The following is a 25460-nucleotide window of genomic DNA, read 5'->3' as shown; positions in this document are numbered from 1 at the left end:
TCTATTGTGAGAACAATGTGTTCAAAGTGTAATGTGGGATTGCGTATTGACTGTTTTATTCCATTTCATGTAAAATAATGCTGAGTTCAATGTTTGATTATTAATTGTACTGTGTTATAAAATATCAGTTGTATGATGAAGCTTGAATAATAAATTTGCACAAAACTTGTATATGTAATATGAAATTTCAGTAACCTACTTATTTTAGTTGACGTTGTAATCCATATAAATTTAGCTAGTGAACGCGCCTAGCGTTGCCATATGGCAACATCAAATATCTCGCTAATGGCGGTAATGATTTTCATCGAAACAACTCTGTTGTGTAATTTATACCTTTTACAGACATAATAACGCAATTTTTTTTAAAAAATCACAACAAAATTAATTCCGGCACTAATAGGTTAATGTATTAACTGCATTCCACATCAGAAATACTTTATGAAATTGTGTGTAATGTACTTGTTTATTGTGTTTCCTTGGTAAATGGATGATAAGAAAGATAGTTGCACATAAGTATATTATGAAGAAAGCAAGTTTTGAAATAAATAGGTATTTTCAATGTCTGTTTTAAAGACATGCATGCGTACAGGAAACACAACAGACTATTTAGGGACTTGTAGATGGATGAAAATTTTGCAAGCTTCACAGATAATCTATTAATTTCTAAATAGCTGTTGATGCATCCATAAATCAAATCACTCTTGTGACCCATCCTAGAATATTGCTCAAGTGTGTGGGACTCGCACCAAATAAGATTAATAGGAGATATTGAACACATACTGAGAAGGGCAGCACAAATGGTCACAGGTTTGTTTTAATCAATGGGAGAGTGTCAAACAGATACTGAAGGAGCAGAACTGGAAGACTCTTGAAGATAGATGTAAACTATCCCAAGAAAGTCTATTAACAGTTTCAAGCTGCACTCTATAATTCACAAGTCACATACAGTCACTGAGTGCATCCACTTTCCGAATGGAAGGTAACCTGATAGTTTCTACTATGATAAAAATAAAAACGTGATTTTGGTATCAAAGTACCTTGTGACAAGAGACTGGCCATCTTAACTGCGTAATAAATCTTTTTGTTTTGATTTATGGATGCATCAACTGCTATTTAGAAATTATTGGATTACCTGTGAAGCTCGCAAAATTTTCATCCATTTACAAGTCCCTAAACAGTCTGTTGTGTTTCCTGAAAAACTATAGTTTTGCAGAAACCAAGTTTTGAAAAAGTCATCCTCAATTATAAAAAGTTGGGATAACATAAAAATAAGAAACTGATTAATCAAATAAATCACTCACTATGGAAATAGCTTTGGCTAGAAGGTGTAATGTCCCCTTCACACAGATGATGTCTTCAAAACAGCAAGGGCATCAGCTTTTAAGAAATGACACTCATCTGGCCTGTCCAAAGAAACAAATACATCTGAATACTCAATCAACTGGTGAAGAAAAGTTCCACAGTATTGGTCATTTTCCTTATCAACTTGAAGAACCTTTTCAATGAACACCTTTGTATGCTTATAAGAATACTTGACCTTAACCCAGTCTCCTTCCTTTAAATTGTTTACTTCTTCATTTGAAGTCTCCACCATTTTGTCCATGTTCTAGGTCATCTGAAACAGGTTCTTGATCATTAGATTATGGTTCTGGATCATCTACATTGCTATTTTGAAAGTCTGCTAGAGCAACTCTGGCTCCAATGCCTTCCATTGGTGCTGTCAGCTCATGCTGAAGTAACTCTGGGTATACCTCAGAGAAGTGTGTTGGAACCCTTGTTGTATATCTTGCAGACAACATTAAAAGCAACATCAGGCTTTTTCCAGATGATGCAGTCATCTATAATGAGGTATTATCTGAAAGAAGCTGCATAAATATTCAGTCAGATCTTGAGAAGGTTTCAAAGTGGTGCAACTTGCTTTAAATGTTAAGAAATGAAAAATTGTGCTAGGGATATGACATGGAATGATAACATAGGCTCAGTCATGGGTAAAGCAGCTGGTAGACTTTGGTTTATTGGTAAAATACTGGAGAAGTCCAATCAGTCAACAAAGGAGATAGCTTACAAATCACTCGTGTGACCCATCCTAGAATATTGCTCAAGTGTGTGGGACTCACACCAAATAAGATTAAAAGGAGATATTGAACACATACAGAGAAGGGCAGCACAAATGGTCACAGGTTTGTTTTAATCAATGGGAGAGTAACACACAGATACTGAAGGAGCAGAACTGGAAGACTCTTGAAGATAGATGTAAACTAACCCAAGAAAGTCTATTAACAGTTTCAAGCTGCACTCTATAATTCATGTCACATACAGTCGCTGAGTGCATCCACTTTCCGAATGGAAGGTAACCTGATAGTTTCTAACATGATAAAAATAAAAACATGATTTTGGTATCAAAATACCTCGTGACAAGAGACTGGCCATCTTAACTGCACAAGTCTCAACTCCTTAGGGAAAACAAAAGTGAGAGATTTCTTTTAATTTCATTTCACAGTTTTTGCACCTATTAACCCTCATGTCCTTTCACTACAGTTTATAGTACTGCACTTCTTTGGCAGAATTTTTTGAGCATTTCCTCACACCAACTGACAAGTCTGTTCTTAGCACTGGTCACATTTTGCGGAAGCCATCAGGAACAGATTTTTTTACAGCTGGAACTGAGCGATCTTTTATTTTTTACCTTACTTAAATGTAGTTTGGATGGTAAGTAAGGTAGAGCTTGTTTTGTGTGATTATTTCTTAAATTTATTTTAAGAGAGCTACGATTTTTTTCCTCTGTTTTTGACACTTCCTGTAAGGTACAATTAATTTTACTTAGTCCTGAGACCTGGAGACAATCGTCATGATTTTTTTGGAAACAGATATTCTGTACCTGTTAAACAGAAGATCCACAAAAGTTTTTCTTTTTTTCTTTTAAATTCATGATTTTCTGAAGTGTTCATTACAATGGACACTTGGTCTTGGAGACGTATAAGTAAATATTAGAAAGGAAGTTGAAAATGTAAAAAAAAAGTACTTTATTGGTAGTTTATTGAACAAAATACAGTCTTATTAGGCAGATATTACTTGAATCATTCACTGATTATTAATTTAAAATAATGAATATAAATTTAAAAAGGAAAATAAATGACAAATTTTGACAGTTTTATTTCTGATGATACTCAGAGAAACAGTTTTTCTGTGATGATAGACAGAGGAAAACTGAACAACCTTTGCACTTTATTTTGGTTTTCTTCGTGCAGCCACTGTTCTTACACCTCGTGCTATTTTTCAACCCAGTCATTTCTGGCAAATGGGTTACAGAAGGTGAAGGTGATTGTGGCGGCAATACTCTTCGCCTTTTAGGAGTTGACTCCTCATCATCTTCATCAGAATGTTGTTCCTCTTGGCCCCTTAAGAAATGCTCAGCAATTCTAATTTTGAAATCAAGGTACTGCAGGATATTCTTCTTTGGCTCGTCATTCTTAAGCAATTCTAATTTTGAAATCAAGGTACTGCAGTATATTCTTCTTTGGCTCGTCGTTCTTAATTCGGTCACTTCTGTACTGAATCCAGCTATTTGCAATTCCTAGATCTATGAAATGAAAAATAGTTTTTACAGTCCACTTTCTCATTCTGGTGCAGATCCTGTAAAAACTCATCATTCTGTCAATCAGGTCTATGCCACCCGTATTTTTATTGTAGCAGCTGATTACTGCTGGATGGGGAACCTGAATGTATCTCCGATCTTTTTTCGACCACCTTTTACATTGATCCATAGGGTTCTTCCCAACCTTCGTCGATGCAGTTATGACTGGCTTTTGGACATACCATTTTACAATAGAAATGTGTTTGTCTTTTATCACTGTCTGGTCAACAGACCCACGTCCTTGATTTGCAAGAATCTTGTCTGCAGTCAGATGGACTGCTCTGGGTATTCTTGACTTCATGACGGTTCCAGTGGCAGGCAAGTTTTTTTCAGCCAATGATTCCAGTAAAGGAACAGAGGTAAAATACCTATCAAAGAACACGTGTGTTCCTCCTGGAAGACTCTAGCAAAGCCTGAGGACTGCCGAGGCTCCTATTCTTTGTTTTAATTGCTGACCAATAGCTTCTGGGAATGTTCCTTTGCGATGATAAATCTCAAAGTCAAGGACTAGTCCTGAAGGAGCAGCCAACACAAAATTTTTAAGCCCTTCAGGATTTGGCTTTCCCCTGACAAATTTTTTTATTGCACATGCTCCAGTAAACGGGATCATTTGTTCATCCACTGCCACTTCAGGAATTCGAGGTAAACTGAGGCATGCTCTCTTTACACATTCTAAAAGTGGCCTTATTTCCCACAACTTATCTTTCCTTCTAGTTTCCTCTGTTACAGCATTATCGCCTGTCACCTTCAAATTACTTCCAATGGTGAAGTATCGGTCTCGAGTCATGATTTCAGTAATGCTAATAACTCTTGTTGTTTTACCCCAGTACATTCTAACTCTAGGGTATCTCAAACAAGGCATTAGTATTGTTGCTCCAATAAATACCTGCAATTCCTTGGCAGACAGCTTTAAAGACCTTCCAGTCTGCTGTAAATATCTCATATTGTTAAGTTCAGACATATCCTAAAAAAAAAAAACCAAGTCAAAGTATTGCTGAAAGTAGTCCATGATCTGCTTCTCATTATGTTCTGCAACTTCCGTGGGTGAGAAGGTGGCCTGGAGTCCCTCAAACCTGAAATTTGGAAACAAAGCATGAAGGAAAGATCGAAAATATCAGGAATAATAGAAAATTATTTACAAGAAGGTATCACACTTACCTTTCGCATTTCTCCCAAAACATCCTGCAATTCTGTGAAGAACTCTCGTCATCATCAGAATTATCAGTACTGCTGCTACTATGTTCACTTGGGGAAGGAACATTGCGTTGCAGCGCAGCATCATCTGCCAGATCAAAATCACCATCCTCCTCCTCACTAATCTCAAGATCTGACGTCTCCATTCAAAAGAAGTTCTAAAATTTCTTCTGAACTTAGCTTTGATCTGTATCCTTTAAGAAAATGATTGTTTTAACATAGTGCCTACTTTCCTTACAGAAAATAATTATAGTGGTGTATCAGATAATGTCACTGAGCAACAGTCACAACACGAAATGTATTGGAAATTAGCGAAGGTAATCACCACTAATGCCTACGAAATAGTGCTCAGAAATGTGACTTCAAGTCCCAGCGTCCACTGCAGTGGACATTACTGTTTTGCAACGATAATTTATGGAAATACACAGTACTACCAAACCTTATTTCACAGAAAGGTTGTATAAGCACCACTTATAGATACTGTCTACAATAGGTCCTTTTTTTCATAAAATAAATTTCAAAAAATACACAATAATGATGGAGAACTCACCTGCCATTGTAAAAAATCATAAACAAAGCTGCTACTTGGTGCCAAGTAATCGTAATGACTGTTTCTCCCACCAGATGGCTACAGCATACAGTCCATTCAAATGTGCCACAGGTATTACAACAGAAAATGCAGAATCTTTGACAGCAGGACAGGAAACTCCATGTCCATTATAATGGACATCAGGTCTCAGGAGGATATGAAAGTCTTTGCTTTGTTTGGTTTCTTTTCCTTTTGTTTTCTGAATTGGAAACATTGTGCAATAATCTCACTTGTACAGCATCTAACTGTTTTACTTTTGGGTGCAAAGACACTTGGGATTGTCGAACCTGCAAACATGGTACACACAGTGGTTCTGTGCGGAAAACACAATTTGTCTAAATTCCAACTGCCCTCATTTGTATCTCACTTGTATAGCATCTAACTGTTATATTTTTGGGCGGAAAGACACTTGTGATTGTCGAACCTGCAAACGTGGTACGCCAAGTTGTCTGTGCGGAAAAAACAATTTGTAAAAATTCCAACTGCCCTCATCTTATGCCTTTTAAATCTGAATGGTAAGTTAGCTGAAAGTTGAATTTGTGGTATGAAAACCAGTTTGCCTCTTTATTTTCCTATAAAATTTCCATATCTATGATGCAGTTTAGAAGCTGTTTTGCAAGAGCGTACTGGGAACACTGAGCAAATTTATAAAGTACTGCCTTAGCAGTCACAGATCAACAGCTGCAGTAGAGTCAGAATAACATACAAGTAAAGGATTGTGAGATGAGACTAGTTGTGCTCAGTGGAAAACTGCACTGCACAGCTGTAATGACCATAGGGACAGGTTGATGTCATCACACCACAGAGAATCTCTCCTTCTGAGCGATGTGACTAGGTGTGAGAAGTTCCTCACGGAAACCTATAGTCCACACTTGCGGCTATCAGCACTTAAAATTCCCTCCCTGGGGCTTAGCACCACATCGGCAGCCACCATCCATCTCCTGCCAGAGAGCAGCAAGTCGAGTCCCATGCACAGTCAGCAGTGTTTTCCATTGGGCCCTCTGCCCCATTACCACCACCACTCAACCTTCTGAGCGCAGCTACACTTTCCAGAGTGGTAGTCTCCTCTGGGCATTCTTCACGATAATAATTTTTTTGTTGGTTTAGGTTTGTGCAACATTGGCTGTAAGGCTTTTGAGCCATTTCTTTATTTTTAATTGTATCTTGAATCTGGGTGATGGGGTTATTTTAATCATTTTCAATAACACAGCTCTTCTCCCCATGCAACCTCTGTGTGTGTGTGTGTTTTCTGTAAAGCTACTCCTCCTGCTCCATGCAAATCTCCCTCGAAAGCATTCATAGTAGAGGTTGCATGACCTGAATGGTTCTTTATAAATTTACTTCTTCTTGTGGTCTCTGAAAAGCCAGTATTCACAGATAATTTCCAAAATGTGGATGTTATCTGTGCAATCCAAGTTGACACTTGGCGTGATGGCTAATGGCAGTGACCATAAAGGCATTTACAATTACAGTCCACATCGCCCACCAACTCGAGTGTAAATTTGGTGTGTGAAGACCACACATTGTGTCAATGCAATACCTGATATGTACAATAAGTAGTTACAAGTGATAACACTAAAATAAATTATTATGTGGCAACTGCGGGGTCTGCCCTTAGAGCCACAGATGCTACTTTAATACAGACTATACAATTTTTAAAACACATGCTCAATTTAATATCTAATTGCACTTCAATCTACAAGTTATTACGGGCATTTCCTTTCTTGGTTTGCTGCCAGGAATCACCTACATAAATTTAACCACTGATTTTGTCATCACAACCCTCTTTATGCAGCTTTACTGTATGATTAAATGATGATGGCGTCCTCTTGGGTAAAATATTCCGGAGGTAAAATAGTCCCCCATTCGGATCTCCAGGCGGGGACTACTCAGGAGGACGTCGTTATCAGGAGAAAGAAAACTGGCATTCTACGGATCAGAGCGTGGAATGTCAGATCCCTTAATCGGGCAGGTAGGTTAGAAAATTTAAAAAGGGAAATGGATAGGTTAAAGTTGGATATAGTGGGAATTAGTGAAGTTCGGTGGCAGGAAAAACAAGACTTTTGGTCTGGTGATTACAGGGTTATAAATACAAAGTCAAATAGGGGTAATGCAGGAGTAGGTTTAATAATGAATAAAACAATAGGAATACGGGTAAGCTACTACAAACAGCACAGCGAATGCATTGTTGTGGCCAAGATAGACACGGATCCCACGCCTACGACAGTAGTACAAGTCTATATGCCAACTAGCTCTGCAGATGACGAAGAAATGTATGATGAAATAAAAGAAATTATTCAGATAGTGAAGGGAGACGAAAATTTAATAGTCATGGGTGGCTGGAATTCGGTAGTAGGAAAGGGGAGAGAAGGAAACATAGTAGGTGAATATGGATTGGGGTAAGAAATGAAAGAGGAAGCCGCCTGGTAGAATTTTGCACAGAGCATAACTTAATCATAGCTAACACTTGGTTCAAGAATCATAAAAGAAGGTTGTATACATGTAAGAACCCTGGAGATACTAAAAGGTATCAGATAGATTGTATAATGGTAAGACAGAGATTTAGGAACCAGGTTTTAAATTGTAAGACATTTCCAGGGGCAGATGTGGACTCTGACCACAATCTATTGGTTATGAACTGTAGATTAAAACTGAAGAAACTGCAAAAAGGTGGGAATTTAAGGAGATGGGACCTGGATAAACTGACTAAACCAGAAGTTGTACAGAGTTTCAGGGAGAACATAAGGGAACAGTTGACAAGAATGGGGGAAAGAAATACAGTAGAAGAAGAATGGGTAGCTTTGAGGGATGAAGTAGTGAAGGTAGCAGAGGATCAAGTAGGTAAAAAGATGAGGGCTAACAGAAATCCTTGGGTGACAGAAGAAATATTGAATTTAATTGATGAAAGGAGAAAATATAAAAATGCAGTAAATGAAGCAGGCAAAAAGGAATACAAACGTCTCAAAAATGAGATCGACAGGAAGTGCAAAATGGCTAAGCAGGGATGGCTAGAGGACAAATGTAAGGATGTAGAGGCTTGTCTCACTAGGGGTAAGATAGATACTGCCTACAGGAAAATTAAAGAGACCTTTGGAGAAAAGAGAACGACTTGTATGAATATCAAGAGCTCAGATGGAAATCCAGTTCTAAGCAAAGAAGGGAAAGCAGAAAGGTGGAAAGAGTATATAGAGGGTCTATACAAGGGCGATGTACTTGAGGACAATATTATGGAAATGGAAGAGGATGTAGATGAAGATGAAATGGGAAATATGATACTGCGTGAAGAGTTTGACAGAGCACTGAAAGACCTGAGTCGAAACAAGGCCCCGGGAGTAGACAACATTCCATTAGAACTACTGACGGCCTTGGGAGAGCCAGTCCTGACAAAACTCTACCATCTGGTGAGCAAAATGTATGAGACAGGCGAACCACCCTCTGACTTCAAGAAGAATATAATAATTCCAATCCCAAAGAAAGCAGTCGTCGTCAGATGTGAAAATTACCGAGCTATCAGTTTAATTAGTCATGGGTGCAAAATACTAATGCAAATTCTTTACAGACGAATGGAAAAACTGGTAGAAGCCGACCTTGGGGAAGATCAGTTTGGATTCCGTAGAAATATGGGGACACGTGAGGCAATATGGACCCTACGACTTATTTTAGAAGCTAGATTAAGAAAAGGCAAACCTACATTTCTAGCATTTGTAGACTTAGAGAAAGCTTTTGACAATGTTGACTGGAATATTCTCTTTCAAATTCTGAAGGTGGCAGGAGTAAAATACAGGGAGCGAAATGCTATTTACAATTTGTACAGAAACCAGATGGCAGTTATAAGAGTCAAGGGGCATGAAAGGGAAGCAGGGGTTGGGAAGGGAGTGAGACAGGGTTGTAGCCTGTCCCCGATGTTATTCAATCTGTATATTGAGCAAGCAGTAAAGGAAACAAAAGAAAAATTCGGAGTAGGTATTAAAATTCATGGAGAAGAAATAAAAACTTTGAGCTTCGCCGATGACATTGTAATTCTGTCAGAGACAGCAAAGGACTTGGAAGAGCTGTTGAACGGAATGGACAGTGTCTTGAAAGGAGGATATAAGATGAACATCAACAAAAGCAAAATGAGGATAATGGAATGTAGTCAAATTAAATCGGGTGATGCTGAGGGAATTAGATTAGGAAATGAGGCACTTAAAGTAGTAAAGGAGTTTTGCTATTTAGGGAGTAAAATAACTGATGATGGTCGAAGTAGAGAGGATATAAAATGTAGACTGGCAATGGCAAGGAAAGCGTTTCTGAAGAAGAAAAATTTGTTAACATCAAGTATAGATTTAAGTGTCAGGAAGTCGTTTCTGAAAGTATATGTATGGAGTGTAGCCATGTATGGAAGTGAAACATGGACGATAAATAGTTCGGACAGAAGAATGCTGAAGATTAGATGGGTAGATCACATAACTAATGAGGAGGTATTGAATAGAATTGGGGAGAAGAGGAGTTTGTGGCACAACTTGACTAGAAGAAGGGACCGGTTGGTAGGACATGTTCTGAGGCATCAAGGGATCACAAATTTAGCATTGGAGGGCAGCGTGGAGGGTAAAAATCGTAGAGGGAGACCAAGAGATGAATACACTAAGCAGATTCAGAAGGCTGTAGGTTGCAGTAGGTACTGGGAGATGAAGAAGCTTGCACAGGATAGAGTAGCATGGAGAGCTGCATCAAACCAGTGTTAGGACTGAAGACCACAACAACAACACCCTCTTTATCTAGGTACACTCGCAACTGTAAAAATTCTATGGCTAGTACCTCTAGATTGTGTAAACAGTGTATAATTTTCAACATTTTTATAAGACATGTTTATTACCAAAGAGAAATTTCAGGTACACTGCATTACAATACAAACACTGCAATGGTGATATAAACTATTAAAGTCATAAAAAATATAGCAAAGTTCTTAACAATAATTACAGGCTCTAGAAGTAGCCTAAGCATGATGTATCACTTTAAGAAAATAGCTTTGTCATTGACAAATTGAGGCACCAAGGAGTAGTAGGTGCAGTTTGCAAGTGAGCAGCTAGCTGCAATTGACAAGGCTCTGCACGTACCTACATAACAGAAAACACAATGAGCATGCGACACTCAAGAAAAGAGTACTATTGTCTGGTAACTGGCCCCAAACCAACTGACTTACTGAAATGTCAAGCACATAGTTATTTTAATCAATGTACACTTATGATCACCTGTAATAACACCCCATACACCACAAATACTGTCCTTAAGCCATTCAGTCAGACAACTATTTTGTTGTCCTCTACATTATTTTGTACTCTCACTTCCACGCTTTACAATACTCAAGTAGTTGTTATAGCAAAATGTGCATAAGGGGTCTGTCTCCCAATCTCGGTAAGGTCGTTGGCTTGAAAATCGGTTTCTTTCACAGGAAACAGAAATGGTAATTTCACAATCTGCAATTTCGCATATTTTATTTAAATCTGATATTGCCTCCGATAACGTATATGACGTTAAAACAAACGGTACTGCATCATATTTCAGAAAAAATGGTATGGACTGGCCCCATGTGTCGTGAGAACTCTGTTCATCAATACCACTATTGTAAGCCATGATTATAGACGGAGTTTCATAAGTAACTGACTTAACGAAGTCATGATACATGCCACTGTAAAGTTTAATGTTGATCCCCTTTCCCTTTTTTTCACATCCCGAGCACAATGTGAAACTTGTACCCTCAATAACATCTGGTCCAATGAACACAACAGATAAATATTTTACATGTGGTAACCAGTGCAACACACTTTCCCAAGAGAAGAAAAAGGAACACTCAAGGTAACTAGCACCAACAACATGCACAATAAGGGAGGCTCTCATAATTCTCTCTCTCTCGAGGGCATACAACAGCGTTAAAGGACATGAGAAAAGCTCTGACACATACGCAAACACCAACTGTGGAGGCAGAGTAACCAGTTTATCAAACGTAATATGGCACTGTATAAAATCTATTGTGTTCTTGGGCAAAAGAGTATACTCTTCCTGACTTGTCACCATTAGAGTGCTAAAATCCAAATCATTTTTCACTTTTGTGTCAATTTCCAAACAAAGTTTCAAATCACTGCACACTCCCGAGTGATTCGTTGAATCTTTTAACTGATGGTCAACTGAACAGTAACTTGCTGACAGACAATCGCCACAATCAATCAAATCGCCGTTATTGAACATTTTGCAGACCCTACAAACTCTTGGGAAGAAAAACATCTCACGCTCGTATTTACATAGTTTTCTCGCTACAAAGACTTCAGCAGCAGCCATATATTTCGTGCGAAGAGTACACCATTCTCTCACCGTCATGTGCGGATTGGGAGATTCAAATAACGCCGACACGCCGCTATTGTGGCATATTCTCACAATACTTTTGCACAGATCTTTATGCTTTGGCCAATGTTTCTTTTGGTGTTTCACAGAACAATATGAAATCAATCGACATTTGCTGCATCGCTTCACATCAACATCGGGTTGATGCAACTTACAGACATGACAACAGTTAGAATAAAAACTGCCTTCCATCAACAAGTCGCGACACATCACCGTTTGTCAACAACTCTGTTATCAAAACAAAAACAATTAATTGAAAGATCAAAGATAATTTTAGTTCACATGATTTTTCAAAGTTCTTCCTGCAAGTTAGGTTACAGACAAATTATAGCAGGTGTCTTCTTTGTTTTAGTAGACACTAGCCTCATTGCACGTGTGCCAAATAGCTTGTTTAATGTTTTGCATTAACAGTCCTGAAAAATTCTAATGCATCCAATAGTCAGTAAGCCCCAATCAGCAACAAGGATTAAGACTTGTAAACATATAAAGGTTAGTTAAAATAATAAAAGAGCAGGATCTTTATCTTCTATTTTCCATTCTGTTCATTCGCCATCTGCTCCAATTTCTCGGAAAATGTAAAATCATGGTTTCTGCAAAATTAGACTCTAAACCATATATAAAATAAAAATAAACAATTCACCCCACAACTGAGCCTTGAGTACGAGGATATCATCTTCGTAACAAATGATCATTGGTTATCGGCAGTAGTTTGTTGTCACGTTGTATGATTAGCATAACAAAACTGATGCGTGTTTTCGTTGTATGCTATGCAGTTTGTTGAGGAGACATTCATTTAATCCTGTGGTGTTACGTTTTATAATTGTATTGATGTATTCCAAGACTGAAAATGGGGGCAGCGGTGAACCTAATTTTTCTTTAGGCACTGTGAAATGGTGTAGCCTGTAGATATAGATGATTTCAGCACTTTTACATATATGTTGTTCGTAGTTTGGTCGATACTATGAGTTTTTAAATACATGTACCAATTTCGTTGGGAGAATATTTAGTTATTTAAAACAATGGGGATCCGAGGGCTTACTACTTATATACAAAGTAATGCCGACAAGTACTTGGAATCATACGAACTACACAACAGCCACTTAGTTATCGACGGGAACAATATAGCGTCTCACCTGTATAGTTGGTTTTCTAAATGCAACAGTGCCTTCGGTGGGGATTATGACGAATATGAAAAGTCTGTGAAGGATTTTTTTAAGCTTCTGCGGGTATGCAATATTTCACCATTAGTTGTTCTCGACGGCGGATATGAGCCACGGAAACTAAATACTGCGAAATCTAGGTTACGAAGCCGCTACCATATAGCCAAGAACGTTACACCGCGAACACAGTCGAGCATAAAATTCTTCCCTCTTATGATGAAAGAAGTGTTTAAAGACGCATTACTGCATTTAGACATCCCATTTGTTCAGTGTGATTTTGAAGCCGATGATGAAATAGCAGCATTGACCAGAAATTTAGGATGCCCCGTACTGAGTTATGATTCAGACTTTTATGTTTATGATGTGCCTTACATACCATTCTCAACATTGCAGATGGAACCCATTAAATGTTCAGTGAATGAAAACAAGTACTTTATTAACTGTAAATTGTACAGGATTGAGAATTTCCTAAATTCATTTGGGGGGCTAGAAAAAGAAATGTTACCACTGTTAGCTACACTGCTTGGTAATGATTATATTAAAAGAAGTACTTTCAGCAACTTCTTCAGCCAACTGAAATTACCCAAAAACAAAACTATGAGTGAGACCCAGAAAAGAATTTGTGGACTGCTTCAGTGGCTACGTAAGGAAACTCCAGAGACAGCTCGCAACAAGGTATACACATTCCTTATTCATTTGTAACAACATTAATATAAAATCAAAACATATAGTAGTACCAGCTGAAAAATCTATAACTACGACACAAATTTGGTACAGAGTTTTCAAGTTTAATTTAGCCTATTCGGTTTTGCTCCTTTTGCTGTTGTTTTTACATCTAACCACAGGGAACAGACTATTGGCACTTAAGTATTTTTCAAAATCTTGCTGAGTACATTTATTTTCACAAAAGTAATTCACTAACTATAACATGTCTGTTATAATGGAGTAGACTGTAATAACAAATGTTTAAGCTGAAACAAATTTTTATGAAACTACTTAGAACACAAAGAAAGACATTAACACAGATCAAAGTGGAGACACAAGGGTAGATTCTGAAATCAGTGACAGATATTTGGTAATAAGATCTACTTATCAGGAGATTAGAATCAGTTCATATGTGGTATGTAAACGAATACATTCTGTAGCTGAGAAACTTTTGTTATTTGTGCTGTATATGACAATGCTGGTACTATCAGTTTATTAGAGCAATTTTGAACTGTCACAAATTGAAACTTTTTTTTTTAAATTTTAACTTCTATGCTGTCTCCAGTTGTAAAAGAAATTAAAAAAGAAATAAAAATGTAGTACCTTTCATTGTTTTCTTGATCACAACATTCCTCTGTTCAATGTTTCCATTTGGTTGTTAGTGAAACACCCAACTTAGATTCACGTATATCTATATAGAGGTTAAAGTCACAGAGATGGCTGCTGTAGGTTTTAAGTTGATACTTTGTGCCCTGTGTTTTAGTCCCCAAGAATTGCTGCAGTTCTAGCATATTGCTATCTATTCTGTTTGGAAATGAACAAGAGTCAGTGTTTGCTACATAAGCATGTAATTTCTTACACACAATGTCACCATGGCCTGCTTAATTATTTCCATTTATTTGAAGGTGAATTCAGTTATAAATTATATTCTATGAGGCATTTGTTGCTACATATTGTAATTGTATTCAACAGATTCTAGTAAGTCAAATTGCTCAGACACTATAAACTTGAATTACAATAACTTTGTATTTGATATTTCTCTGAGTTGAGGTCGGGTACCAGCCAGTTATGGTGGTTTCCACATGCTTGATGTTGTCTGTTCTGCAAGCACAAGCAGTGCAATGCCTTTTCTGGGAGAAACAGTCTCCAAGGAGGGAAAGCAGAGAGAGAGAGAGAGAGGGGGGGGGGGGGGCGGTTGAAGGTGAGGTAGGCCAAATGAGGTACTTTTTTCCCACATGAGTTTCTTATCTCAGGAACATGTGGTGTGGTGTGTACCAATCGGCAGCTCAGCTCCATTACCTACCATAAACATGTGAGTCGCAAAGTTATTATAAACAAAATGAAGTTGGGTGTGTCTTTCCGAATGTTCATGTCAACCAGCATATATGGATGGTCCGCCCACATTGTAGACAGCATGGTGAATCAAAATGTGCTTCCCTCTGAACTAAATATTAAGGATGACACAACGCCTGACTACCTGCTACATGAAAATATTGACACAAAGTCATTGCTGACACGCAATCAACATGTGAACTAGTCACATGCTTTGAGATGTACAAGACCTCATATATGGAATGAGACTCCTGTGAGCATAGCTCTACCAGAGCTTAGCATTGTGCATGTCTACACACTTTTTGGGTCATGGCAAGCAACTGTAACATTGGTATGGTTAACTGAGGCTGTTCTGGTATGGTTAACTGAGGCTGTTGTGGCACATGCTATTCCTCAGATTTCTGCACATCAGTACAGATAAAACTGCAGTGGGAGTAGAGGATTGAATAGGTACCCCTAGATATTTTTGCACTTGCATCTTGATGCACACAATGTGGGTGTAAGCAAAATAAAACAGACATTAGAAGCCCACTTGTTTCCACAGCTTTTTATTTTGAAATAATTAGGATTGAAAATAGGTTAATGGAACTGGATGAAGAATTAAAATAGAATCAAATGAGGCATTATATGGATTTCAGAAGAGCACAGAAAAACCAAATACACTCTAGTCACATTACTACCTGTTAAACGCCTGGATAACCACCTGTTGCAGCACGGACATGCAGGAGGAGGGGCAATGAGGTTCCAGAAGCCATGTGACTCAAGTGCTGTGGCCAGTTGTGCTAGGTTTCTTGACTGAGGATCAAAGGTGCAAACAGCCCAGTCAAGGTGGTCTCTCAGATTCTTGATTGCTTTTAAATCCGGAGTTTGATGGACAGGGGAGTACAATAAACTCACCCTGAGACTATTCGAACCACACACGGATATTGTGAATTGAGTGATGCATTGCATTGTCTTATTGGTAGTTGCCATCATGCTGAGGGAAAAGAAACTGCAGGATGGTTTCCAAAGGAAGGTGCATACATGTGTTGAGCCATTGTGGCTTCCAGAGTGATGAGATATCCAGGGAATGCCACAACCCCCCCCCCCCCCCTCCCCAGGTGACAACACTCCCTCCTCCAGCCTAGAGCCTTCCAGTGATTGTTGCAGGGTTTCAGCTTTTAGATGTTTCACACCGATAGAGCATAAATTATGATTCATCTGGAAAGGCCACCTGTCACCACTCAGTGGACCTGCAGTCTTGTTATTGGTGTGCAAATTTCAGCTTTTGTCACCAATGATCAGCAGCAGTCAGGATGGAGACTTGAACCAGGCACCTGCTGCGGAGATCTGCACGGAGCAGTATTAACTGAACAGTCATTGAGGAGACACTGTTGGTAGCGTCTCCGTCATCTACGGCCCATGCTGCACCACAGTTGCCTGGGCAGCGGTTTTGGATAGCACCATTTTGCCATGCACGGTATACTTTAATTATGGCAGCACACAAACAGTTTAAAAACTTAGCTGTTTCAGAAAATGCTTCCACCCTCGGGCTGATAGCCAACGATCATGCTCTTTAGATGTTAGATAAATCGCTCTGTTTTGCATTACAACCACGACTGCATTGTTTTCTGTGTTCTCCTGACATATATTATACTCTCCACTGCTACTGCTGCCACCTGCTGTCTGCGAGTGGTTATTGTACACATTGGTGATGGTCACATTAATGTGACTGGACTATGTAGAATAAACATTGGGGCAGGTTTTATTGTTGTTGTGGTGGTGGTCTTCAGTCCAGAGACTGGTTTGATGCAGCTCTCCATGCTACTATATCCTGTGCAAGCTTCTTCGCTTTTTCATCTCCCATTACCTACTGCAACCTACATCCTTCTGAAACTGCTTAGTGTATTCATCTCTTTATTACAGACCAGAAAATGAAGGGAAAAAAATATTACAGGTATTAAAGGAATATATATATATATATATATATATATATATATATATATATATATATATATATATATATATATATATATAACAACAATTGTTACATATTTAACTTCACTTTGAACTACATCATTCTTCGCAGGTTCATCACTTGAAGTCCGATATAAAACGGATTTATATCTTGAAATAACTTATTTTTAGCCCGACATTGGATTTCTAAATCTGTCCATGATTTTACTTTTGATATATCTGCACTTGTCTCCGGCTTTGAATATGTTACAAACTTAAATCTATTTCTTCTACTATATCTACGCCATGGAACACCAGAAGAACGTTCGGGTTTAAGACTAAATCCACCAATTTTATTACTACAAGCTATACGAACTTTCTCCAAAGCACCTTGGTCTTCAAATATTTTTTTATTTGCTCTATCATCCAATGTCAAGCATTCTACTCTTACATTAATCCTATACACATACGTAACAACTTTATTAATTATTACTGATGCATACTTGTTAGCAAAAAACTTAAATTCATCTGTAATGTCGTAATGTTTTAATGTAGAAAAATTAATAGCACTCTCATCATATTTCTCAGTGGCGCCCATTTTTCCATATTCTGAGGTATGACTTTTGAGGCTTTATTTATTGAGGCTCTAGTAGTTATACCACAAAGGCCTATAACGTCCTTGTCTGAAATCGTAGTACCTATGTGCACATCTTATTCCATTAGGCATAAACACAAACTCTCTATATGCATCCCTGAATTGCCAAATTAAATCATTCAGATTTGGCTTATAATACCACAGTTCTTCAAGTACAATAATAGCTGCTGAATAATTTATTTTGTTTCCATAGAAAGTAATAGCTAATTCATCAATTCTTTCTTGACTGGTAGGAACAAGGAAAGTGAGGCGCCGGTCGTCCGGGTAATTTCTGATATGGTCCCAGTTGCCATAAAAAAACTCCAACGCAGACATTAGCTGTAAACAACAAGCCTCAAAAGTCATACCTCAGACGCACAGCCGAAGGCCTTCCTAGAAAATGGCCTCACGGTTAGTGAGGTCTCCTAATCAGGGTAAAACGAAATATAGGCTTGTTCACAAGTTATCTACTGAGAAAGAGCGGTGACAGTGTAATTGTCAGAATGAATTTTGTTTACATTTTAGGTGGCAAGTGTTGGCACGTTTGTATTATGTGTTGGATATTTCAGGATGGCTCACAACCTGCGTTTTGCTTTGGGATTCCGAAGAGCAGAGTATGAAAATGTTACCAGTACTGATGAACAAACCCAAGGTATGCAACATCACGCAGCTGATCCTTCTCTGCAAACAAGACAACGAAAGAGTCTTCACAATCTGAATTTGACTACGGATGGGAGGTGCCGCTGTCGTGCTTGCCAGCGTACCTACTCGGAGCTTCGAGGTCATCCGCTCCGAGTGAGAACCCAGTGGGAGCCCCATTAGAAAGTCAATCGTTGCCACCTAGTATTGCTAGTGGCACGATTCCGCGTTGTAGGGATTACGTCACCTCTTAAAGGCCGCGTGCAGGCCAGGACGTGCCTGACCGGCTTGGACATGTTCCAGACGTTTCTGCAACTACTTGCCGCCAGGGATATAAAAGGCGCAGCGAGAGTTTTCTCATTACAGATGAAGTAAAATCATGGACAGATTTAGAAATCCAATGTCGGGCTAAAAATAAGTTATTTCAAGGTATAAATCCGTTTTATATCGGACTTCAAATTTCAGGTGATGAACCTGCGAAGAATGATGTAGTTCAAAGTGAAGTTAAATATGTAACATTTGTTGTTAGAAATAGAGTGTATATGACTTTTTGTAAAAGGAAGGGTACCGTTACGTTCTGAATAAAGCTTGTTGTTTACAGCTAATGTCTGCGTTGGAGTTTTTTATGGCAACTGGGACCATATCAGAAATTACCCGGACGACCTGCACCTCGCCTTCCTTGTTCCTACCAATCAAGAAAGAATTGATGAATTAGCTATTACTTTCTATGGAAACAAAATAAATTATTCAGCAGCTATTATTGTACTTGAAGAACTGTGGTATTATAAGCCAAATCTAAATGATTTAATTCGGCAATTCAGGGATGCATATAGAGAGTTTGTGTTTATGCCTAATGGAATAAGATGTGCACATAGGTACTACGATTTCAGACAAGGACGTTATAGGCCTTTGTGGTATAACTACTAGAGCTTCAATAAATAAAGCCTCAAAAGTCATACCTCAGACGCCCAGCCAAAGGCCTTCCTAGAAAATGGCCTCACGGTTAGTGAGGTCTCCTAATCAGGGTAAAACGAAATATAGGCTTGTTCACAAGTTATCTACTGAGAAAGAGCGGTGGCAGTGTAATTGTCAGAATGAATTTTGTTTACATTTTAGGTGGCAAGTGTTGGCACGTTTGTATATATATATAAAATCACCCTCTCCAAACCTTGCAGGAATTTCTGACTTCCAGCCTTGCCTCTCAATCCTTCTTAAAAAACCTTAATCCTACTCCCAACATCACCACTGCTGAAGCCCAGGCTATCCGTGATCTGAAGGCTGACCAGTCCATCGTCATTCTTCCGGCGGACAAGGGTTCCACGACCGTGGTACTTGATCGTCGGGAGTATGTGGCTGAGGGACTGCGCCAGCTTTCAGACAACACCACATACAAAGTTTGCCAAGGTAATCCCATTCCTGATGTCCAGGCGGAGCTTCAAGGAATCCTCAGAACCTTCGGCCCCCTACAAAACCTTTCACCTGACTCCATCAACCTCCTGACCCCACCGACACCCCGCACCCCTACCTTCTACCTTCTTCCTAAAATTCACAAACCCAATCATCCCAGCCGCCCCATTGTCGCTGGTTACCAAGCCCCCACAGAACGTATCTGTGCCTACGTAGATCAACACCTTCAACCCATTACATGCAGTCTACCATCCTTCATCAAAGACACCAACCACTTTCTCGAACGCCTGGAATCCTTACCCAATCCGTTACCCCCGGAAACCATCCTTGTAACCATTGATGCCACTTCCTTATACACAAATATCCCGCACGTCCAGGGCCTCGCTGCGATGGAGCACTTCCTTTCACGCCGATCACCTGCCACCCTACTTAAAACCTGTTTCCTCATTACCTTAGCCAGCTTCATCCTGACCCACAACTTCTTCACTTTTGAAGACCAGACATACCAACAATTAAAGGGAACAGCCATGGGTACCAGGATGGCCCCCTCGTACGCCAACCTATTCATGGGTCGCTTAGAGGAAGCCTTCTTGGTTACCCAGGCCTGCCAACCCAAAGTTTGGTACAGATTTATTGATGACATCTTCATGATCTAGACTCACAGTGAAGAACAACTCCAGAATTTCCTCTCCAACCTCAACTCCTTTGGTTCCATCAGATTCACCTGGTCCTACTCCAAATCCCATGCCACTTTCCTTGACGTTGACCTCCACCTGTCCAATGGCCAGCTTCACACGTCCGTCCACATCAAACCCACCAACAAGCAACAGTACCTCCATTATGACAGCTGCCACCCATTCCACATCAAACGGTCCCTTCCCTACAGCCTAGGTCTTCGTGGCAAACGAATCTGCTCCAGTCCGGAATCCCTGAACCATTACACCAACAACCTGACAACAGCTTTCGCATCCCGCAACTACCCTCCCGACCTGGTACAGAAGCAAATAACCAGAGCCACTTCCTCATCCTCTCAAACCCAGAACCTCCCACAGAAGAACCACAAAAGTGCCCCACTTGTGACAGGATACTTTCCGCGACTGGATCAGACTCTGAATGTGGCTCTCCAGCAGGGATACGACTTCCTCAAATCCTGCCCTGAAATGAGATCCATCCTTCATGAAATCCTCCCCACACCACCAAGAGTGTCTTTCCGCCGTCCATATATATATCAGGTCGATAGACACACAAACATACACACAAGATATATTTTTCCCACGTGGAATGTTTCCCTCTATTATATATATATATATATATATATATATATATAGATGATGAGACTTACCAAACAAAAGCGCTGGCAGGTCGATAGGCACACAAACAAACACAAATATACACACAAAATTCAAGCTTTCGCAACAAACATATGTCTGCTTGTGTCTGTATGTGTGGATGGATATGTGTGTGTGTGCGAGTGTATACCTGTCCTTTTTTCCCCCTAAGGTAAGTCTTTCCGCTCCCGGGATTGGAATGACTCCTTACCCTCTCCCTTAAAACCCACATCCTTTCGTCTTTCCCTCTCCTTCCCTCTTTCCTGATGAGGCAACAGTTTGTTGCGAAAGCTTGAATTTTGTGTGTATATTTGTGTTTGTTTGTGTGCCTATCGACCTGCCAGCGCTTTTGTTTGGTAAGTCTCATCATCTTTCTTTTTAGATATATTTTTTCCACGTGGAATGTTTCCCTCTGTTATATATATATATATATATATACCATGGAAAACATTCAAGTGTATGTATCAACATGATGGGGTAGAAGAATTATTTCTCCTTCTTCTTCTTCTTCTGCTGCTGCTGAAACCTTTGTATTGATTAAGTACATTTTGGAACAAGATGCAATTGAGGCTCGACAGGTATTAGATATGGTTATTAATCCAATAAAATGGCTCTTATGGTAACTAAATAACTAAACTTATCGGGGAAGTGTTGCGCAATACTTCAGTATTACCAGCTACATATTCAGAGTTGAGCCTGCAAGACAGATAATAACACTAATAATTTGTGAAATTTATTTTAATTTGTAAATGGTGCAACATCAACAAATCCAAATACCATTCAAAATCTATACATTTCAATGGAAAAATATGTATGATTTGATATTTTCTGTTGTCAGACAACTGAGGAAATCACAAAGAACTTTAAATAAGTATACATATGCATGCTTTTTTTATGTGCTTATATCATATTGTGGAACTTCATCACCTCTTTGCTAGATGGTAGCACAAGTAATTGGAATGTGTTTGCTTTGTGACATAAATGTTTGCAGTATGAAAATTTATTTTTGTGTGCTTGTGGCTATGATGGAATTACAAAACTTGGCTTGTGGCTGCAATAGTAAACTCTAAATAAAAAGAGCCAGGTTCAGATGCATTGTAATTTTTCAGGACATTATTAGCTTTACTGTGAAGATTAAAATACTGGACTATCAGTTTTCACATATAACTTTGTATTATTCATATTCATTTCTAGGTTCTTGGGCACCTGAAGAAGCCATCTCGGGAGTCTGTTGAAAGACAAATAATGAAGATAGCTTCAGGATATCATCCAACAGAAATACATTCAGCTCTGGGATTGCCGTTGCAGCCTGCCTTAGTATTTGTAGAGAAGAGGGTTGTTCAAGAAGAACAGTTACAAGAAACTCACTCACTTCATAGTGAATATACCCCTGGTGAAGAAATGGGTTGTAATACAATTGACAATATTTGCAGTGACAGTGGAAGTGAAAACACTTACAGTGACAATGATTGTGAAGAACCCAGCAGTAACAGTGATGAAGAAAAATGTACTAACTCTGAGTCAGAGGGCGGCAGTAAATCAGAGACAGATGAGAAATCTGCATGTGTCAAAACTGCTGAAGAAAATATTGTTCTCTCTCTCCCCGAGTGGTTTAAAAACAGCTTCAGAAAAGGAAATATGCCAACTAGCTTTCACGATATGTTGACACAAAAGTTATATTTTATGTCACCTCAGGTTGAAGACTACTCTCTTGTTTTTTCACAGGACATTAGCATACCTATTATTCAAATAATATTTGGCCTTCTGATGTCTGGAAAACCGAGCACTTTGAGCTACTATTCCAGAAGCCCTCGTGGACAGTTACAGAAGTATTGTTTAAGTTCTTTGTGCAAAACATCAAGAGTAAAAGAATTTCCTTCCTTGCTTAATCTTCCACAACTTCCTTTGACTGAGAGGCAATATATATTGTTAGATACAATGGGCATTAAAGACAAAACTGAATATATAATACAGAAATTGTGTCCAGAATGGAGATTGTTTGCAATTGCGTTGAAGTATTGGTTCAGCCATACTATGCAACCTGCGCTTAACTCTTGTTATATACATGCACTCATTTTCAGTGCAGTTGTTTTAAATATAGTTAGCAAGGTACCAGGGTACTATAAATCAAAAAAATCTTTGTCAGGTGTGCTCAAAAAAGTGAAATCGAGTGAAGTTGAAAAAAGTTCTTCAGAAAGTGATGATTTTTTATTTGGGGAATTTCTTCAATCTTCAGATGCTCTCAGCGAACCAAATAAAATGCTGCATGTCATCAGGAAAGAAGACAGTATATTATTAGCTAATATTATTTTGCCTTTCCACCAAATTAATGAGCACATGAAGTCAAATGCTCGCCTTTATTCAGTTACAACTGTTCACGCCTTTGCTCAATTCCAAAGCTGTCTAATGCATCTGAGACATTTAAATGCTTTACTCAGTTTTCCATTTCCACAGATCCTACCTGCAAAATTTTATTCAGGGACTCTGGTATACAATATGTACATGAATTTTCAAAAACGGTCAGATGTAATGGGATATGTATGTCACCTTTTGCAAAAAGCTGAGTCTGTACTGGTTTTGTACAAAAGTGTGATTGAGGCAATATTCGAAATGCTACCATTACTTCCATCCCTGAAACGTCGCAGACATAAGAAAAAGAAAAAAGGAGCACACATGAAAGTAGTAGATGATACTGATGATGACAATGGTGGTTCTTCGGGAAGCCAAATTGCCGAAAGTGCTTTCAGTGATTTGAACAACAGATTCAGTATTCTGGGAACAGGTGACAGGTGAATGAAGGTTTCTTTTCAAAAATATTGAAATATTGCACAGAACAGAATATTGTTATGTTGTTTGTAGTAAGTGTGCAATTGAAGCAGTGGTAACAAATATGCAGTTATGGAATAGAATATTGATATTTTGTTTGTAGTTTAGTGTGCAAGTGAAGCAGTGGTAACAAGTATGCAGTTATGGAAAGTCTGTAACAGTAGTGTTCCAGTATTCTGTCCTATGATGAATGGTGCTTTACATACAAAGACCATAATACCACATTCATAATGAAACATGTATGTCCTATAGGTATCTATTTTTGTCATACCATATATGATGTAAATAAATCATGACCTAAATCTTGTTACTGATGAAAATCATGTCATACAAGACACTTGATTCAGTCAAACTGAACATATTCACATTTAAAGCGTACTGCAGTAACATTTTTTTAATGCCTGAACATCAAATGTTGATACCCAAGTCCATAGGTTTTGTATGGTGTTAGAAAATGTTTTGAGTGAATCCTACTAAAGTCAGTGGGTTATGATTGATGCATCTCTTCTTATACACCATCCAATGATTTGTTATGTTTCTACATCAACTTAAAAGAAATGACTAGGCCACAACAAAACTACCCTACAAACACACTTTGATGGTAGCATCTGATGACACACACACACACACACACACACACACACACACACACACACACAGAGAGAGAGAGAGAGAGAGAGAGAGAGAGAAAATGTAGATTACTGACCTCTCTGTAGGTGCTCTTTTGTGCTGAGAGCATAGTGAATGGAAACTGAATTGTCTATCTTATAGCCATGAATAAAGAAAATGGCAAAAGGCTGTGGTAACTACTGCTACATAACAATCATGCACATTGGATCTTTGCTATCATTGATGAAATCAGATTTTGAAAAACTTGATTTGGATTGAGGTTCTTTTGATCTTGCTAACTTTGATGATCTCTTTATTTAGTCTTTCTCAAACTTTTCATCCAGTAATGAACAGGCCTTTCAAACTTGATAACTTCAACTCCAAATCAGTTCACATGGAGCTGAGAAATTAACCAGTACACTAGCTAACACTGAAGGACTCAAACTAAACTCTGTCCGAACAGGCCTTGGATGGCACATCTGTGCCAACCAATCACCGTGTCATTGTATGCTGATATGGAGGGGCATGTGGTTAGCACACCGCTCTTCTAGCTGCTGTCATTTTTCATGACTGGAGCTGCTACCTCTCAGTCGGGCAGCTCCTCAATTGACGCCAAGGACTGAGTGCACTCCGCTTACCAACAGTGGTCAATAGACCTTTATGGTCACCCTTCTGACTGCTAGCCAAACCCAACAGTGTTTAACTTTGGTGATCTGATGCGAACTGGTGTTACCACTGCAAGACCATTTGCACAACAGTGAAGAACATATTAGTGATTTAACTCTGTCTGCTCTTTGTCTCAAGTAAAATTTTTTAATGCAGACAAAAATTGCTGAGGACTTTTTCATCAGCGTAGTACATGCAAAAGCAGTTTAATATTACACAGTACAATACACTGCTGATCACTGAAACTGCAACACCAGGAATGACGGCAAACAACAAAATTTTATCTATTCTGCAAATACAGTAAGGTAGCAAGAGTATAGGATTAAATTTTTAGAAGATTTGCGGGTTTGGAGAATGAAAAATTTAGTACACGTAGTTGCCACCTTTAGCAGCAACAGTGGCTTTAGCCAGTCCAGCCATCGAG

At 38.8% G+C, this 25460-nt stretch overlaps 2 protein-coding genes and 1 long non-coding RNA gene across 3 annotated transcripts; 1 reads left to right on the top strand and 2 right to left on the bottom strand.

Moving 5' to 3' along the window:
* Positions 1-3037: 3037 nt before the first annotated feature.
* Positions 3038-7685, bottom strand: LOC126234634 (uncharacterized). The gene is made up of 3 exons (XR_007544756.1): positions 5379-7685; positions 4793-5022; positions 3038-4707 (listed from the first exon to the last, which is right to left on the bottom strand). It is a non-coding gene; the product is annotated as an uncharacterized LOC126234634 (long non-coding RNA).
* A 2588-nt stretch (positions 7686-10273) lies between these two features.
* Positions 10274-12055, bottom strand: LOC126234633 (uncharacterized). Its single transcript, XM_049943360.1, has one exon. It carries the CDS (start codon positions 12003-12005, stop codon positions 10725-10727), a length of 1281 nt encoding a protein of 426 aa, XP_049799317.1. The 5' UTR covers positions 12006-12055; the 3' UTR covers positions 10274-10724.
* Positions 12056-12508: 453 nt separating this feature from the next.
* Positions 12509-24081, top strand: LOC126237043 (protein asteroid). The gene is made up of 2 exons (XM_049946804.1): positions 12509-13630; positions 22130-24081. Exons 1-2 carry the CDS (start codon positions 12815-12817, stop codon positions 23726-23728), a joined length of 2415 nt encoding a protein of 804 aa, XP_049802761.1. The 5' UTR covers positions 12509-12814; the 3' UTR covers positions 23729-24081.
* Positions 24082-25460: the final 1379 nt, after the last annotated feature.

Source organism: Schistocerca nitens, chromosome 2, assembly GCF_023898315.1.
Source record: "Schistocerca nitens isolate TAMUIC-IGC-003100 chromosome 2, iqSchNite1.1, whole genome shotgun sequence".
NCBI classification, from domain to species: Eukaryota; Metazoa; Arthropoda; class Insecta; order Orthoptera; family Acrididae; genus Schistocerca; species Schistocerca nitens.
The sequence above is the reverse complement of the archived record's forward strand: the minus strand, read 5'-3'. Positions and strand labels throughout refer to the sequence as shown.

What these genes read in the sequence shown, in the direction of transcription:
- LOC126234633 (XM_049943360.1), bottom strand. Translation starts at nt 12,005, where the DNA reads ATGTGTCGCGACTTGTTGATGGAAGGCAGTTTTTATTCTAACTGTTGT.
- LOC126237043 (XM_049946804.1), top strand. Translation starts at nt 12,815, where the DNA reads ATGGGGATCCGAGGGCTTACTACTTATATACAAAGTAATGCCGACAAG. An exon ending in CAGAGACAGCTCGCAACAAG is followed by an intron (nt 13,631 to 22,129) that starts GTATACACATTC and finishes ATTCATTTCTAG; the next exon opens with GTTCTTGGGCACCTGAAGAA.